The sequence below is a fragment of the Acipenser ruthenus genome, chromosome 9 (genome assembly GCF_902713425.1).
Source record: "Acipenser ruthenus chromosome 9, fAciRut3.2 maternal haplotype, whole genome shotgun sequence".
Classification (NCBI taxonomy): Eukaryota; Metazoa; Chordata; class Actinopteri; order Acipenseriformes; family Acipenseridae; genus Acipenser; species Acipenser ruthenus.
The window spans coordinates 17,609,732-17,626,696 of record NC_081197.1 but is presented as its reverse complement, the minus strand read 5'-3'; the positions used below and the strand labels follow the sequence as shown (position 1 = coordinate 17,626,696).

The 16,965-nt window shown below is 37.2% G+C and overlaps 2 protein-coding genes across 3 annotated transcripts in view; both read left to right on the top strand.

Moving 5' to 3' along the window:
- Positions 1 to 2,200: 2,200 nt before the first annotated feature.
- LOC131738070 (nectin-3-like) overlaps positions 2,201 to 16,965 on the top strand; it is a 141,538-nt gene continuing 126,773 nt past the window's right edge. For both annotated transcript variants that reach the window (XM_059031294.1, XM_059031293.1), the window contains exon 1: positions 2,201 to 2,335. In XM_059031294.1, coding sequence (XP_058887277.1) covers positions 2,242 to 2,335 — 94 coding nt within the window. In that variant the 5' untranslated portion in view covers positions 2,201 to 2,241. The remainder of the gene's footprint in view (positions 2,336 to 16,965) is intronic.
- LOC117405962 (uncharacterized) lies at positions 8,972 to 15,955 on the top strand. Its single transcript, XM_034923582.2, has 3 exons — positions 8,972 to 13,519; positions 13,630 to 13,913; positions 14,322 to 15,955. Exons 1-3 carry the CDS (start codon positions 12,903 to 12,905, stop codon positions 14,585 to 14,587), a joined length of 1,167 nt encoding a protein of 388 aa, XP_034779473.2. The 5' UTR covers positions 8,972 to 12,902; the 3' UTR covers positions 14,588 to 15,955.

Genomic DNA, 16,965 nt, shown 5'->3' with positions numbered 1-16,965 from the left:
TATATATATATATATATATATATATATATTGTAGCGTTCTCGGTTCCCGCAGGCAGGCGCATCACACAGGGCGAGGAAATCCACACACAGGCGGAGGGCGGGCGCGAACCCGGGACCTCTCACACTGAAGCATAGCGCCGATACCGCTGTACAAAAGAGCCGGCTCCTTTGCAAGGAGCGTATATCGGGCTTATGTCTCTGTGTGTGATTACGTCACCTACCAGCCCTACTGCTGCCTTCCCCTGTGCACGCTACACTCTCCCCTGCCAGCCTCAAGTCCGCCCCGGACTTGCTAACCAGGCTACAGTCCGACGAGTGCGTGCTGGGGTACCTGCGTCCACTTCTGACACCAATGTAGCGTTCTCGGTTCCCGCAGGCAGGCGCATCACACAGGGCGAGGAAATCCACACACAGGCGGAGGGCGGGCGCGAACCCGGGACCTCTCGCACTGAAGCATAGCGCCGATACCGCTGTACAAAAGAGCCGGCTCCTTTGCAAGGAGCGTATATCGGGCTTATGTCTCTGTGTGTGATTACGTCACCTACCAGCCCTACTGCTGCCTTCCCCCGTGCACGCTACACTATATATAATATTGTATATGAATTATATGAAGCATTTATTGTTATTTTTACTATGGGAATGCTTATATTTCCTTAACTGCCAGACGGAAACCTTCTAATGTGGAGTTGGACATTCAATCTTATGCTCTTACTGGGAATGAATTGTTAAGTGAAAATCAAAAGTACTGACTGTGAAGCTGTTATCTATTATAATTGAAGCCCTCTAGAAAATAAATATGTTAGCTGATTATTTTTATCAAATGAAGTTAGCTGTCAAGTACTGAGCTCACCCATCTTGACCACAACCAGAAGATTTATTGCCTTTATTTTATTGAGTCTGCTTGTATTGACGTGTATTAGATACTTATGGCATGTTTGTCAAAGGGAAGCTGTAACTCTTTTTAAAAACGTATTAAGATCACTGACAGTGGAATTAAAACACCACATTTTACCCCATTTTTAAATACACACGAGTGAGGAAGTAACCAGTATCAGGTTTTAAAAACTAATTTACAATCAGTAGTTTTTAAGTTGTCTCCTTTTGAAAACCACTATGTTATATGTACAGGGATGGAGAAAACTGATTCACTCGCTATCAATAAGGTGCAGCAAGTGGGAGGCTGTGCATGATCAGTGACCTCAACACGAAGGTTCACTTGCCCAGCCATGTATTTAACTTTTAACTATTCCTCTGGCGATATCACGAATGTGTGCAGCCTCGGATACAAAAGCACCTGTCAACCAAGCACCTACTATCAGTTTGTCATATTTGCTGTCTTGCCCATCATGACTGAAACTAACTTGCAACAGGGAGATGCAGCTTTTACATTTAACACAAATTAGTTAGTAATCTGAGTGGTAGCCCATTTAGACAAAAGGGTGTGTTACATATAAGTTTATGTTTTTGTCCATGGCCTGCATTAGAATCTCATACCTCTGTTGTAAATGTTTCAATTATATATTTGTAAATTATGTTAACAATGAGAACCGTGTTTGCTTTACAATGTAAAACTAAACAGACAAAATACTTGTAGAATATTTTGGGGTTTAATAGCTAAGTCAGCCATTTTTGCTAAATTGTTTGTGCATTTATACTACAGTAGTTCTTAATTCTTATTTATTTTTTAATGGTTTGTAACTTTTTTGTAGACAAAAATAAATACAAATACATTAGTTGCTTTTTGATGTATTTATTTTTAAAAAAGAAAGAACCAAACAAACATACCAAAAAAATAAAAAAATAAATAATTGAATTGAATCAGTTAGCATCCACTCGAATCACGCCCGTTTGAATTAACAGTGCTACTCTCGCCTCTCTCTTCATCTTCGGGGATCCATGCTGCATCCAGCCAGCAGGCAGAATTTGATTTGGACCAATCCAAGTAAAGAAATAGGGTGGGGGAAATGTCCTTGTGAAACAAGCAAAATGTATAGTTTGTTATACAAAGAACTGAAGATTATATAACAAAACATGTATAGTGTGAGTGATCTATTTTTTTTTTGTATTGCAATATATATATATATATATATATATATATATATATATATATATATATATATATATATATATATATATATGTTTGGTTCCCTTGGTGAGTGAATGGTACGTTCCAGGCGCAGCTCAGTCCCCATGGAACAGTTGCTCAGGCTCCAGAGTTGGGAAGAGAAGTTGTTGAGAATCATGGCGGTGGGAATGTCATTTCATTGCCACAGGAATAATCTGTTTTTAACCGGATTGAAAGCGACAATTTTGATTTTCATGTATAACCTTTCTGGTAAGTGAACATGTTTTGTTCAGACGCAGAAGTTAAGTCATAACAGACTGCACGCAAGAAGAAAAAAAAAATAGTTTGTTAAGTGGTCAGATAGTTGCGTTGTGATACTGTGCTTGGTGAGACTGTCACATACATACAGAAGCCTAAAGTTATGTCAGTTCTTGCCAAAAGTGACATCTCTCGTAATGCTGGGATAATAGGTATTGTTTACATGCATTGGCACGCTTTGAAAAACCAACCTATCGCTCTACTCTGCCACATTATTTTGTTGGGCATTTAAAAAAAAAAAAAAAAAAAAAAAAAAATCGGAATGGAATTTGACCCGCTGTTGTGGATACAACCTTTAGCTAAATAACATTTCTATCAATACTAACAAATTATGATTGCAAAGCCTACCGAAGTATTCTTATTGTAATTTGCGAAATAATTTTTCAGTCTATACTGTGTTGTTTTTAAAAAAGTTAATGGCATATAGATTGGACAGTGAAGACATTGCAATTTGGGGAATCTAAAGTATAGTGTGTTCTCCATCCTACTGAAAAGTCATAGCGGGACCAGTACTGTATAGTTTAGGATAAACAGTGCCCCATATCGGCAATTATGATTTAGTGTTTCGATACAGTACATTTGATATGATTGATAGTAAGATCCGACTTGATTTGTGACATGTTGAATTGTAGGTTATGGAATGGTAGTGCTGGTGGGGTGACCTGCGGCTGCCATGGAAACCGCATTTCGCTGAGAGAGTACAATGGTACTCGACTGACTGTGCAGTGCCAGAGTTCAAAGAACACCGATAAACTCTTGGAGGAAAGCAGTCGCGATGAGTCACATCACATTAAACCGGCGTATAAAGTTCAATAAAATGAGCTCAAGAAAGTAATAACTTTAGGGTTAAAAGAACAACGTATGTTTACATTTTAGCATCTAGTGAGCTGTAGCAGATTTTGGTTGAAATATTTCTTTTTTCCTTCCATAGCTCCCTCTTAAAAGGCTACCTAAACGCATAAAATTCAAATTTCAGTAAGCATATTCCACTCATATTCAAAAGTGCATTTCTCATTTTAAAGTGATCATGGTTAATTTTCACCAGATGAAGCTTTGCGGATTTAACGGGGCGTTTACCCAGCATGTCCCCTGCACTGGCATGTAGTTTGTTTTATAAAATATCTCTCCTCAAGTTCTTCGCTCTGTGGAGTCTCTTCTGTTCCCACCAGCAGCTAATTGATTCTAATTTAAGCCATACAGATACCATTTAATGGCTTGTCTTAAATTTGAATCAATTAGTTGCTGATGGTTGGGTGGGATTGTTCAGTGTTGTGAGCAGCTGAAGACAAGTATAGCCAGGCTCATCGTTTAATTAAAACACCGTTTTCCCCGAAATGACGTGTAATATTAGCCCCAATTAGAGTGTTATTCACAAATATGTTAATTTTGTCGTTCTCAATTTAATGCACTTCCACACAAGTCATTTTGATGGGGTGGGGTAACGGTAGATAATGTATTCTGAAATGTGTGTGTGTGTGTTTTTCCAGACACAGGATAAAAGCTTTTAGTCAGAAAATTGAAAACTGAAGTAATTTAGCAGTTTTTGGTGAATTGAAGTGAAACTTTCAGAGAATTAAAAAAAAAAAAAAAAAAAAATGTCTGCTTCACAAAAAAAAGGACAGACAGGTTGTCTGCCTTACATTTTTTCGACACCTGTTGGTGTATGTTTGTTTGATGGCTGCTCAGAGACCTTGTTGAGACAGTTGTTGCAGAGAGACGCAGCTGTTAGGAGCAGGAGATGGTATGCCTCAGGTTTCAGTGCAGCGAAGTGCTTGTTGCAGTATGCCCCAGCGATTTAAGGTGTTCAGCATGGCACACTAATTTGCCATATACAATAAGTATTGTAGTTTGCTCATACAAATCTGTTGGTCAAAGAGATTAATTAGGCAGTATTGCATACTATGTGTTTGAAACTGTGTGATGTACACTAACCTGGGACTGATGGTTTTGCAGAAGACTTTCTTATTTCCTGTGGAATGTAGACTAGATAATGCTAATTAATTTAACTGCAAGTCATACATTTTTTATTTAACTTTTTGCTAATTTGGAATGTGTGAAGTTTTTTGGGGTTTTTTATCGTATGTGAACTTTGGCTTCTAGGTCATCTTGCCTTCTCCCTTAGGTACATCTCAGTCATGGCATGGTCATTAGCCAGCCAGAAAGATTGACAGGAACAAAAGGGACTTTTCCTTGATGAGCAGTAATAGAAATCTTTACTGAGATTTATAAATATGAAGTTTTTTTTTTTTTTTTAATTCAATTTGTATTCATTCAAAACCTATTTTCCCACTGACCCCTGAATTTCTCCTCCAGCCCCCTGCTCTTACTATACAGATAGATTAAAAACTTCTATTCTCTGGCATAGAGTGTGCACATAGAAATACAGTAAAGAATGTTTATTGCACATGTCATTCAGCCTCATCAGCTATTGGCACATAAAACGTGCATACAATGCTGGAACAGTAAGTTATAACAATAGATTAGATGAAGACTATGCAGTTGTGTGCCTAAAGAAAAAAGGATCCAATCAGGACTGTTTTTTTGGATTGTGTCATCTTGTTTCTAAGCATCTTCTGGATCATGTACACCAGAATGTATTTAGATGCAGGAGTTAGAGACTGTTAAGATTGAACCGGCTGTGGTTCTAGTGGTCTCAAGGAGGGTTGTATAGGAGTACCGGTAAAGGGATAGCTAAATGTGGTGTGTTAGTTAATAGAGAATTTTGACTTGCATATTTCTTTCTGTGCTTATTTTAAAAGCAGAAGGTGCATAGTTCTGTAAGAACAACTGTAAATCTTACAGTACTACTGTATCTCTTGGCAAGATTATATATATGTGTATGTATAAATAATTTGGCACTTGAATTCCCAGCTGTGTGCTACTGTATTATTAGAGGCATGATGTACAGTACAGTAGCCATATTGAAAGTTACCTACAGTACCTACAGTATTTGCTTGATTCAGAAGATGTTTAGAAACAAGACTGTGTATAGTGCTATCTGTAATACTTTAACGCTACATCCTGTATTGATTGGTTTTATTTGTAGAGTCCCACCATTGTTTTATTTATTTACATTATTGTTTGTATCAGCAATGGCTAAAGGGGATCACGATTGCACTTTTAAACTGGTCTTTACAGACCCTTGGAATGGGATTTTGATAAAACACCTCTTTTTGTAAGAAAAGAAATCCCACACCTAATCTTTCTAGTTGTATTGCCTTTCTTGGATTGGAACCGCACCACACAAAACATTTTCTGATCTAAACCTCTGAGTTTGTGAACCAAAAATGGATGAAGTAAGGCAAATAGATTGATATGGGCAGCCAGAGATGAGTTCAACATTTTGAACAGTAAATTATGTCCTGAAAAACAATGCGAGTCTAGAGTGATCAGTTTTAGCAAAAATAACCTTTAGAAGTACCCAAACGCATAGACAGGCCTACAGTATATCTCTCCATGCTTTTGAGGGGCTTGGTGTTTTTGCTTGACCAGTAATCTTAAAAGATTTTGTATCCCTGTATTATATCAGTTACTGTCAGTGATTTGTTGCAAGTGAACTAAGTATGAAACCCTGTGTTGGTTTTTTAAGTTTAGAATACAGAACCGTGATCAAACATGTCAGGCAAGTGGATAAGAAGCAACAATGTGATTGACAGGATTAGTCCTCAGACAGAAGATCACCAAAGACAAAGGGAGCTCCGTGGCTTGACCTTTGTCAGCAGCACTGCATTGGAGAAGTTAGTGGATATATTCACAGGAATTAAGATCTAACACAGCTGAATGTGCTGCTCTCAAGGCACATTAAGAAGCTGACAGTAAACACATTTTTAGAAATGTTCTCTGTCCCTCCAGCTGTGCTCTACAGGATAAAGGAAAGCTATTTGACAAGTTTTAAACATAGTTGATCTCTTAAGAAAGACATAAAGAAATTCCCCTGATGAAATACGCATTTACTAATATGGTGAGAGTTCCACAAATATTATTGTAACTGGTCTCCTTATTTTATTCATTAAAAAAATTAAACCAAACACTCTTAGCTTGAGATCCTGTACAGTTTCTGTAAGGCTTACAGTTGAAAAAACACTTGAATACTACAATATTATGGATATTAAATAAACTAGTGCTATAACATTCCAGCATGTATTTGCATAAAGTGGCACATCATTGAATTCTAAACTGAACACACTGCAGTGCTAACTGTGCATGCAGTGGATACACTATTTAAGTAGTCACCAGATACTGTAGGAGTCCATTGTACCCCAAGACATACCATATCTATTCTTGAAAACAGTGAATCAAATCACCTGATTACAGTAATATACAAAATGGTATGTCTTCATTTAAAACAAAAAATAGAAATGGCATATCTTCATTAAAAATGCTTTGAAGTGCTAAAGACTTGTTTTCTGTTGTCGATGCCCATTTTATTTTTGGAGAACCCAGAAAATAAAGCCTGCTTTTTTTATTTATAAATATGAATTCTTGTTGAATGTTTAAGTACATTCTTTCATGATCTTAAGTCTATACGTCTCTTGCTTCAGAGCAGGCACACAAACTTCTTCCCATTTTAAAGCCTTCTTTCACTATGAAAACTGTAACTCCGTCAGATAATAATCCATTAATATGCCATAGGCTGCTTGTCATTGTCCCCTAAAACATTGATTGGAAAATGTCTTGGCTGCTACATAGAAGGTTGCAATCCCATGCATAGTAAATGTAGTACAGTAACCTCTAGTAGTCTGGTGGATATAACATTGCTGGTGTTAAGCATAACAGTGATTAAAAACTTGTCAGGAGGATTCACCTTCATCTCACATTCATCTTTGTTCTGAGACCTAATTTCTATTCGAATGCTTTCCAGAGAATAGTAAATCATTCAAAATATTTTCACTCCCTTCCCAGTGGTCTGTCTCTTTTTTTTTATTAATACTGTATTTTTCTACTTGCTGTACAGTACCATAATTAATTGTGACATTCAAGGATGCAGAGGTCTGTGACGCTGAATCTTTTGTATCCCATGGGAATCTATCTGCCTACCGTGTGTCTGAAATAAATACTGTTAGGAGAATTAAGTTAAAGTATTGGCTGCAGTCCCTGCAGAACCACAGATGGTATTGTTGTGATGAAATAATTGATCAGATGTATTTGTGCTACTTTTATTTTCAGTTTCTATGTGAAAAAAGTGAGTTATCTACAGTACAAGGAAGCAAGCAAGCAAACTTACAGCTTTACTGGAACATGTGGCTCAAAAGCATTGGATAAGTGGCAGACCCATTAAAAGGATCAGATGTGCCTTTAACATTGTCTGGCTGTTCAGAAAACATCCATGATTAGGCCTAAGTGTATTTTTATCATTTTAAAATTCACGATAATGGCTTGCGCACAGTAGCAACATGTTATTTAGTCTTATAAAAAAAATAATTGATCATACTAATTGCTTTAAGTTGAATTGTATGCCTGGGTTTTCTGATGTTGTACTATAGAAGAATCGTTCACAATTTAGTGTCCTTTGTTCAGGACAACCATGCTTGGGAGAACTAACCTTCCTTTCAGGACAACTGACTCTGCAGATTAGAAGGTCTTTTTCTTAAATACATGTGTTGGTTTCACAACCTGCTGAAGGTTACCAAGACAACTAAACGTACAGTAGCACATACTTTATTTTGTATTTCTTTTAATGAAATAACAGATTTTGTAGTGAATGCACTGATGTTAATGTATTTACTGTATTGGCATGAATATAAATGAGTACTCTGAGTACTGGTTTCATGGCTAAAGGGTATGAAGGTGAATTTAAGATGACTGTTTATGCATTTTTAAAGATCTAGTACAGTAGAAGTTCTTTTTCATGAACATTTTTTGTGGCGCTCCATCAGGGAGCTTCTGTTGATTTGCTGGTTTCATGGCACATGCTTTTTGCCCACTAATTTATGCTTAAGAATGTAAATAAAGATTAAAAGCCAACAAGAAGAATACTATTTAAATGTAAACACTGATGATGGTGTGTTTTGACAGACGCATGTTTATGTGTAATCCATTAAAACTCTGCCTCCTTAAAAAAAAAATATATATATATATATACACACACACACACACACACACACACACAGAGTAAAACTTCAAATAATCGCCTGTCTCCAATACGTGCCGGTCTGCTGGCAAATACTGTAAATAAATGCCGGGTCTATATTAAACGCCGGATCTCTGGCATTGCCATTGAAGTTAAGGAAGATGAGAAGGAGCTTGAGCGTAATGAACTGCTAAGAAGTGACAGCGATGAAAGTGGCTTTCAGGATTAATAAATAATACTAATAGAAAACATAAATTTAAGGTAGGTCTATATGTAATGCATATTTGGTTAATGCAGTTATAACGTTATTAAAAGTTTTGATAATTTTAAGCGTGCTGATAAGTAGGCCAGATACACACCTCTTGGTGTATTTTAACGTGTTTTGTTGTATTAACAATGTACAAGTTTGAGATTAAACAATACATTATTTTTAATAATGATACGTATTGCTTTTATTGTTCATTTTTAAAAACATTTTAGAAGTTTGTATTGTTATTAGTATTAATAATAATCATAATAATCATAATAATAATAATCATAATAATCATAATAATAATTAACAACAATGGTAGATCTAATTCTGTTTTTAAATACAAATTCATACTTCTGCTTGTTCATTTTCCAATGTTTTGCAAACTGTATCTTTGTTAACCAGTGCATACAAGAAGACCGTAATACTTGAGGGTGTACAATAGTGTAATTTTGTTATAAAACAAAACTGTTACTTAGTTCCCATTGACACACAACCTTTTAACAAAGTTGCTGGAATGTTTAAATTGAGTTATATGAGTTATGTTGTGTGTTAGCAGCTTCTCAATGACCGCATGACGCATGTGAAGCTGGTGATCTAATATAAAAGCCGGTGTTAAATAATCGCCGGTCTCCAGTACGTGCCGTGTCTGCTGGCAAATATTGTAAATAAACGCTGGAGGCTTTTAATTGAAGTTTTACGGTATAGGAGAGAGATTTGGATCTAGAACATTGAGTGCAGACGTTTTCTTGTTTTTGACGTTGAGGCTGAGTCTTTTAGTAATAATTGAAGATATTTGGTGTTGCAATTTAAATGTAAAGATGTGATTAAGATGAAAGGCTTTAATGCATGGGATAGTTTTAGAAATGTGTATTGTCATTCGGACAGTAATGAGTACTGCTGTACATTCCAGTTTGGAAAAATAAAGGGCTCTTATCCAAACAAGGGTTCGTTTTAGGGACAAAAATGTATGGTGTCAGCATGTTTCACGGTTTTACAACTTTTCTCTAAAATTAGGCTTGGTAATAAGTGACATGTGTAGTGGATAAGAACCTCTACTTTCCACCTCTCCATTTTTTTCTCTTTAAGATGGCATTAATATGTAGAGTTTATGCTCCTCTTATGCCCTCAGAAGAAAGCTTTATAAAATCAATAAGCTCTGTGAAACTAATACAGTGATTAGCAGTGGGCCAACACACATTGAGAGTATCAGAATTTATACCATGGTGTTTTACATTTATAAGAGTTCTGTTGTGTGATTAGTTGGACTAATGATGGCTAAATTGCCAGAAATACTTGTCCCAGTTTGATGAACTTTTATCTTGACATGCTGCATGTTGCAAATAGTAGTACTGTACCACTTTAAATGTAGGTCGGACTCTTATGTGGTACTTTTGACAATTAACGTAAATTAACACTTGCCATAATGTAATTTAAAAAAAAAAAAAAAACTTTCTTCATTAGTTTACTGCATGTCGATATGTTTTTTCATGGTGCCTGCTTGCACCATGAATGATTGCTCTTGTTTGTTTAGTTTTTCAGTCCAGCACATTGCAGATATTGTGATGGAACATCTTGTTTCTGATTGTTCTACAGACAACAGGAAGGTTACATTCCCATTATTCATTCATATCAATAAACTCAAGGTAAACGGCCAAGGAAAAACAAACTCTGACTTCTGTTAGATGGTCGGTAAATGTGTGTTACATTTCAGGTCCGACTGTACAGGCTCAGTGTTACTGTGGTGTGCTATCGAGTGGATTTGCTATGGTAAATAACTGCCATGTTCATATGTAAGCCTTGATCTGTGGTTTGATTTGTTAAGGTTCATTTGCAAGAAGAGCTGCTCGCTAATGTAAGTGTTTCCAAATTTGGGGAACTAGTTGATTGGAACATACTGGTAGAACCCTTGCTGTGGCATTTGATTGAATTTATCCTTGAGATGCTGTTTGTTTGTGCACTGAAAATCGAGAGCTCCATTTGAATATCGGGCAGGGCAGTTGTCACATTACAATTTAAAAAGTTATGGTTTGACACGTGTTGCTGCCCCAGATTTTGCTTGACTTTGAAAGCTCTCACCTCTTCATCCATTAGTGTTACAATCTGCTTTGGCCTTTGGAGTTTGTTGTTTAAAGCATTTGTTTAGTTTGTTTTTTCCTTTTTGGAAACTGATATTACATTTTACACAAAGTAAAATAAACAAGCCTTCGCTTCACTATCCTAATCAAAATGATGTGTTCTGTGCTGTTACATGTGTACATGAGGAAACTGTGCGCCATTTGATTGGCTGCTATTTTACTACCTCGGAGCTGTGATTGGCTTAATGGGAATGTCACTCATACATTGAGTTGAATACATGTGGTATATTAAAGAGGTGGGTTGTTTTAACTCTTTGCGGTCCATTTATTCAGCGCGTCTCAGGCGCGTCGGGTCCAATTTATTTTCACACGCGCAGTTTATTTTAGACGCGCTGTTTAAAAGTATTTTTCTTTACAGTAAAACAGGTTTAAAAGGCACTGCATATCAACAGGACACTCAGTACTGCATCTCCAGCCCTGCCCCACCCCTTGTTCGCTGTATTTTTCACATTCCTCTTCATAGTCGTGCATACCGATAAATCATCTCCTGATCACTTGCTTTATCACCAAACTCCTCAATAATGCGATCCAACAGTGCCTGTTGATGCAGAAGCAGCTGTCTTGTTTGTTTATATCCATGTTATCTCTCTGGTGCTGGGGCTATGTGTATTGCTCAGATCTGCCCCTTTTTTTTTTCGGCTCCTATCGGTCTCACTCTGCCATTGAATGGTTTTCTCGACTTTTTCCCGAGAAAAAATGACTAGAGACCTGTGTTTTACGTCTTTTTGATGATGTCGGACAGGTTCCGACATCGGACCGGAAAGGGAAAATTGTAATGTAGGACCTGGTCCGACATAGGACTGCAAGGGGTTAAAGAATTCTAAAACGCTGTTAGACTGAGCTCAATATGACCGCACTTCAAGGAATTTTCAATCACATGCGTTCACTGGCAGTGTCACTGTGATTTTTCCATCTGTGAAGACCATGTTAACTCAAAAACGTTTAAAAAGAAAGAAGGAAGAAGAGCTGTTAAGCGACAGCGAAGTGTTCGGATTTACCTAATGTTCAGGTAAGCAATGGGTGCACAACAATTCATCCCCGACAATAATAATAATAATAATAATAATAATAATAATAATAATAATGTGAACTTACAGTTGTCAAGTACTGCAGAAAGGACGAGATTGTACAGAGTTAAATTAAATTGTGAGAGAACGGTGCAATACACATTCGTCCTGCCGTGGAGACTTCAGTCGTCGGTCAGGGTATTGTACACAGTACTCATTAAGTGTTTTCCTCTTGCGCCCCATTTTCAAATCAAACTAGTAACTGTCACCATATATGTCTATAGCAAAAGTTTACCTACGCCTTAACCCGCTAATTTCAAAGTAGGCGCTTAGAATGACAGGCGCTGTAGCTGGCAAATGAAAGTGCACAGTTAGTGCAGCTTGGTGATTGACAGTCATTTAAACGAATTAGAGCATTCTAGCACTGCTTGTCAATGAGATCTGTCAGAAAAGGTTGACCCGGGACAGCAAAATCAGTCGGAAGTCGCATATGTAGATTTTACACAGCGGCCAGATTACTAAGTGAAGTCATGAATTATCGATTTTGAGTTTTACACGTTTTTGTGCACTTAACAGTCCAAACTATCATTTTATCAAGTTTATTTTGTGAAATAATGTCTCTATTGTACTGTAAATAGACAGTTTGGTAACAACAGCGACCTATAGATTGTCAAAATTAGCTGAAACAAAGACTAAAATCCGTACAATTCACGGAATCACAGCAACAGCGTCCTTCCACGCATACACATCATCCGGGTATCTTTTGAAATCTGTAGTTTCCCTCTTTCCCACTATGTAGGTCATTAATAGACTGACATCTTATTTAGCCAATGAAAACGGTTTTAAGAAGTGGTTGCAGTGTAAACAGTTATGCTTGTTGCTATGCGTGACGTCATTTGGCTTCTTGTAGTATTCACCGATTGGCTGAATGCCTCCACGCGCTTTGACTTCTGGGACAGCGGCATTGCTGTGGTTGTGAACGCAGAGAACTTGTGATATTAAACCCCGGCAAAAAAATTAATAAAAAAAAAATAGAAAAAATCACAGGCGAATTATGTCTTTATCAAAAGAACAGGATGTTGCAAATTCTCTTAACATTTTACGATCCAGCCACATGGAATCTGCTGCGACTGACAGACAGTGGATGCAACTGGTTTCGGAATATTTTTGTGATGGTGCGTGCTCGTCTGAGTCTGACAGTGAGAGTGGTGATGTAGATGACCCTGATAATGTTGACAGCATAAGCGAAAGTGATCGTTTCAGTGCTGATAGTGATGACGACAAGGCTGTCATTGATGAAGTAGCTGTGGTGATGGAGAATCATGTCGCTGACATTGTTATTGATAACAATACTAGAACCGAGTTGCAAAAAATACATAATTACAGCTGTGTAAATAAGTCGTCTAAATACAGCTGCAAACTGAATGACGGGAAACCCTGTGTTAAGGTATTTTCTGACGAATATATACTTGACCTGAGGACATCAATGGGTTCTTTGCCAGACTACGAGAAGGATCTGATTCTCTTAGGAAAAATCAGCGCCACTATCAGCAATGACAAGCTAACTACACACTCAAAAAGAAAAGAACAGATGCCTAGAAAACACCAAAGAACAACCTACTACATACAGGGCCATCGTGTTTGCAGAGAAGCGTTTAAGTTTCTACACTGGTAAGCACTTTGCCATTGAAAACTTTCTGAAAAAAATTCTGAATTTAAATTACTGAAAGCTTTCTTCAATAAAAATTACTATGAAAATGATTTGTATTAATCTTTTTCAGCATCAGCCAGGATAAGCTGACAGCACTGCTGAAGCATTACAAACAATTTGGTTTGGTACCTCGGTACAAGAAGTCAGGAGGCAGGCAAGCAACAGATGTCAGGCTGCTGACGCATGCTGATATAACCGAAGTGGTTGCATTCATTGTTAATTTTGCTGAAGACCATGCTATGGTCCTACCTGGACGAGTACCTAGGTTCAATCAGTTTGACATAAAACTGCTGCCGTCAAACCATACAAAGGCAAGCATCTGGAGAAAGTACAATACTGCTATGGAGGCGGCAGGTAGGCAATTATTTAAGATTATTATTATCTTCGATATTGTCACTGCTTGGTGCGTTATGTGTTTCAGCAGCAGACTCTTTTTATTAAGTAAAACATATCACACATGAAATCAATCAGCACAAACTCCTAAACACGTTTTGGGCTGTATATTAATAAAACAAATAAATGAACTGAGACGCATGTTTTATTTTTTTTAGCTGTTTAAAAGTATCATGTTTTTTATCATTGTTTTTAAAATGACTTTAAAAAAAAAAAAAAAAAAAAAGATGCATCTCAGTTCATTTATTTATTTATACAGCCCAAAACGTGTTTATGAGTTTATACTGATTAATTTTATGTGTGATATTTACCCCTTATAGTTAAAGAGTTATAAGCACAAATTTAACAGTAAAAAAAAATCTCTTGCAGGTAAGCGAGCTGTAAAGATTGACTCATTCCGTAGGCTATGGCGGACTCTGGTGCCCTACATTCGCAATACTCGACCCATGACAGATCTCTGTTGGACCTGCCAAAAGAATAATTCTGCCATTTACAGGAGTGTCAACATTTCTGATGAAAAAAAATCAGAACGCTTACAAAATCAGCAGGCCCACTTAAATAAAGTAACGCTGGAGCGGTCACTGTACCAGGAAATGGTCAGGGCAGCTAAAGTCGTGATTAAAAACCAGTGGTGACAGACTTGGCATGAATGTCCCAGTATCAAAGAAGATGGCTATGCATTACAGCTTTGATTATGCACAGCAGTTACACTTTCCCGCTGATCCCATGCAACCTGGCCCTATGTACTTTTTGACTCCCAGAAAGTGTGGCCTGTTTGGTATTGCCTGTGAAGGAATACCACAACAGGTCAATTATCTAATTGATGAAGGCATGTCCATTTCCAAGGGTTCAAACTCAGTCATAAGCTTCCTGGACCATTTCTTTATGATGTATGGACTTGGTGAAACTGAGGTTCAGTTACATTGAGACAACTGTTCTGGACAAAACAAGAACAATTATCTGATTTGGTATCTGGCATGGAGAGTTCTGAATGGGCTGCACAGATCAGTTTCCCTCAACTTTTTGATAGCTGGACACACCAAATTTGCACCCGATAGGTTTGTTTCACTAAGCCAAAACACCAGTCGGAGGCATATGGTCTCATGTTTGGATGATATTGCCACTGTTGTGCAATCCAGTACTGTGACCAGAGTTAATATCGCCCAGAAAGTGGGAACCGAGGATGGTGAAGTTCTGGTCCCACAGTAAGACTGGTGGTCATTTCTTAAACCATTCTTCAGGATGATGTTGGGCATAAAAAAATATCATCATTTCAGGTAATGGATTAAAAAATAAATGTTATGTTTTCTTATAAATACCGATTGTAGTTGACTGTACTTGCAACCACAAATCAGTATTTATAAGAAAACATAGGTTTGTTATGTTTTTTTAGGTTTGATACTGCACGCAGTGGAATGGTGTTTAGAAAACAGTATTCAGATTCCGAGGAAGAGATGTTTGCCCTCCTGAGAGATGACACTTGTCTACCACCAGCAGACAGGCCACAGCCCATCAGACCACCTGGTTTAGACTGCAAGAGGAAGCAGTACCTTTCTGAAAAGATTCGAGAGTATTGTACGCCTGCTACGATGGATATAACCTGTCCACAACCTACAGATGTTAATGATGATTAGTCTACACAAACATTAGTAACATCTGGGCTAGTTCCGTAGACCCAGATTAGTACTAATTATTAATTACATTTGGAAACAGTCCTGGTCCAGGTTGATCATTGTGTCTGCTGGTTTCTTGTTCCAAATGAGCTCAGAATTACTTAATCAAACCCTCAATTGAACCAATAATGAATTTGCCTAATCAGAGCTTTTTAATGATTTTTAACTCTTAAATGGCTGGTTTCACATACCGATTAGCACTAATCCTGGACTAGCTCATGTTAACTGAGGTAAGGTAGTCCAAGATATGTACCAAGTGAAATGTAAATAGTAAATGTAAATGTAAATAGTTCAGCACTTTTAATTTAAAAGCATTTACATTTTTGTTTAAAAAAAAAAATCGCTATGAATTGTAAAAAAAAAAGAATTTTTCTATGTTTCAATAAATGAAAAATAAATATTTGTATCATATAATTTCTTTGTCATATTTTGCAGAAAGGTATGAGGAGTTATTGGTGTATGTGTCAGAATTCTAACATAATGGTTGCTAAGGAAATAGCTGGAAAGTAGGTGTCCCATGTTTCAACTTAATTTTCTCAAAATGGCGTCTTCTGACTTTGCTGATTTCAAAATGTCATATCTCGGGCCCCAATTGAGGTACATCAATAAGTTTGGTATTATTTTAAAGCTTATTATATGCCCAATCCATTGCCACAATAAAACAGTTTTTGAAATTTTTGACCACGTGACTGATTTCGCTGCCCTGGGTCACAAATGACTGACAGTGAAACTATTAGCCTACTAAGGGACCACCGAGAAGACGGACGGTGACCCCTAGCCATTCAGAACGGAACGGACACGGAACAGTCGAGAGATGATTTCTATTATTGTTTTTGAAAATAAAAAATAGCAAGTGGTTTTACTGATGTTTATCCTATGTAAATTTATTTCAGTCGAACTCATAGTTTCTGGTTATTCGATATTTAACGAGCTTTACTGATTCAAATTGAAAAGTAGCAAGCCTACCTATTAGCTTTTGACTTGATGTACATAACTGCATCTCTTCACAACAGCTGAAATGTACTGCATTTAAAAGATCAAATTAGTGAATCTGAACAGCAGAGGATCATTTACTTTATTCAGGCAAGCAGTATTCTTGGAGACATTTTCAGTGCATTGCTGCTCCTCCTCACAGATGGACGGTGTCACTACCTCATGGAAGAGGTCAGGAACAGGCTGTCCTGGCAGCTATGATTTTATGAAAACAAATGCAACAGAACAAAGCTCAACAAAACAAGGTGTATTTTATTATAGCTGATAGTGTAAGGATTGTTGCCCATGTTGCCAAACCGATAACACAGCAGTAACGACCCATGATGTCATACGTAACACACAAGCCA

Bases quoted from the DNA above. Each gene is read 5' to 3' on its own strand.
- LOC117405962 (XM_034923582.2), top strand. From the start codon at position 12,903: ATGTCTTTATCAAAAGAACAGGATGTTGCAAATTCTCTTAACATTTTA. The intron at 13,520-13,629 runs GTAAGCACTTTG...AATCTTTTTCAG, and splicing joins GCGTTTAAGTTTCTACACTG to CATCAGCCAGGATAAGCTGA. The intron at 13,914-14,321 runs GTAGGCAATTAT...AATCTCTTGCAG, and splicing joins TACTGCTATGGAGGCGGCAG to GTAAGCGAGCTGTAAAGATT.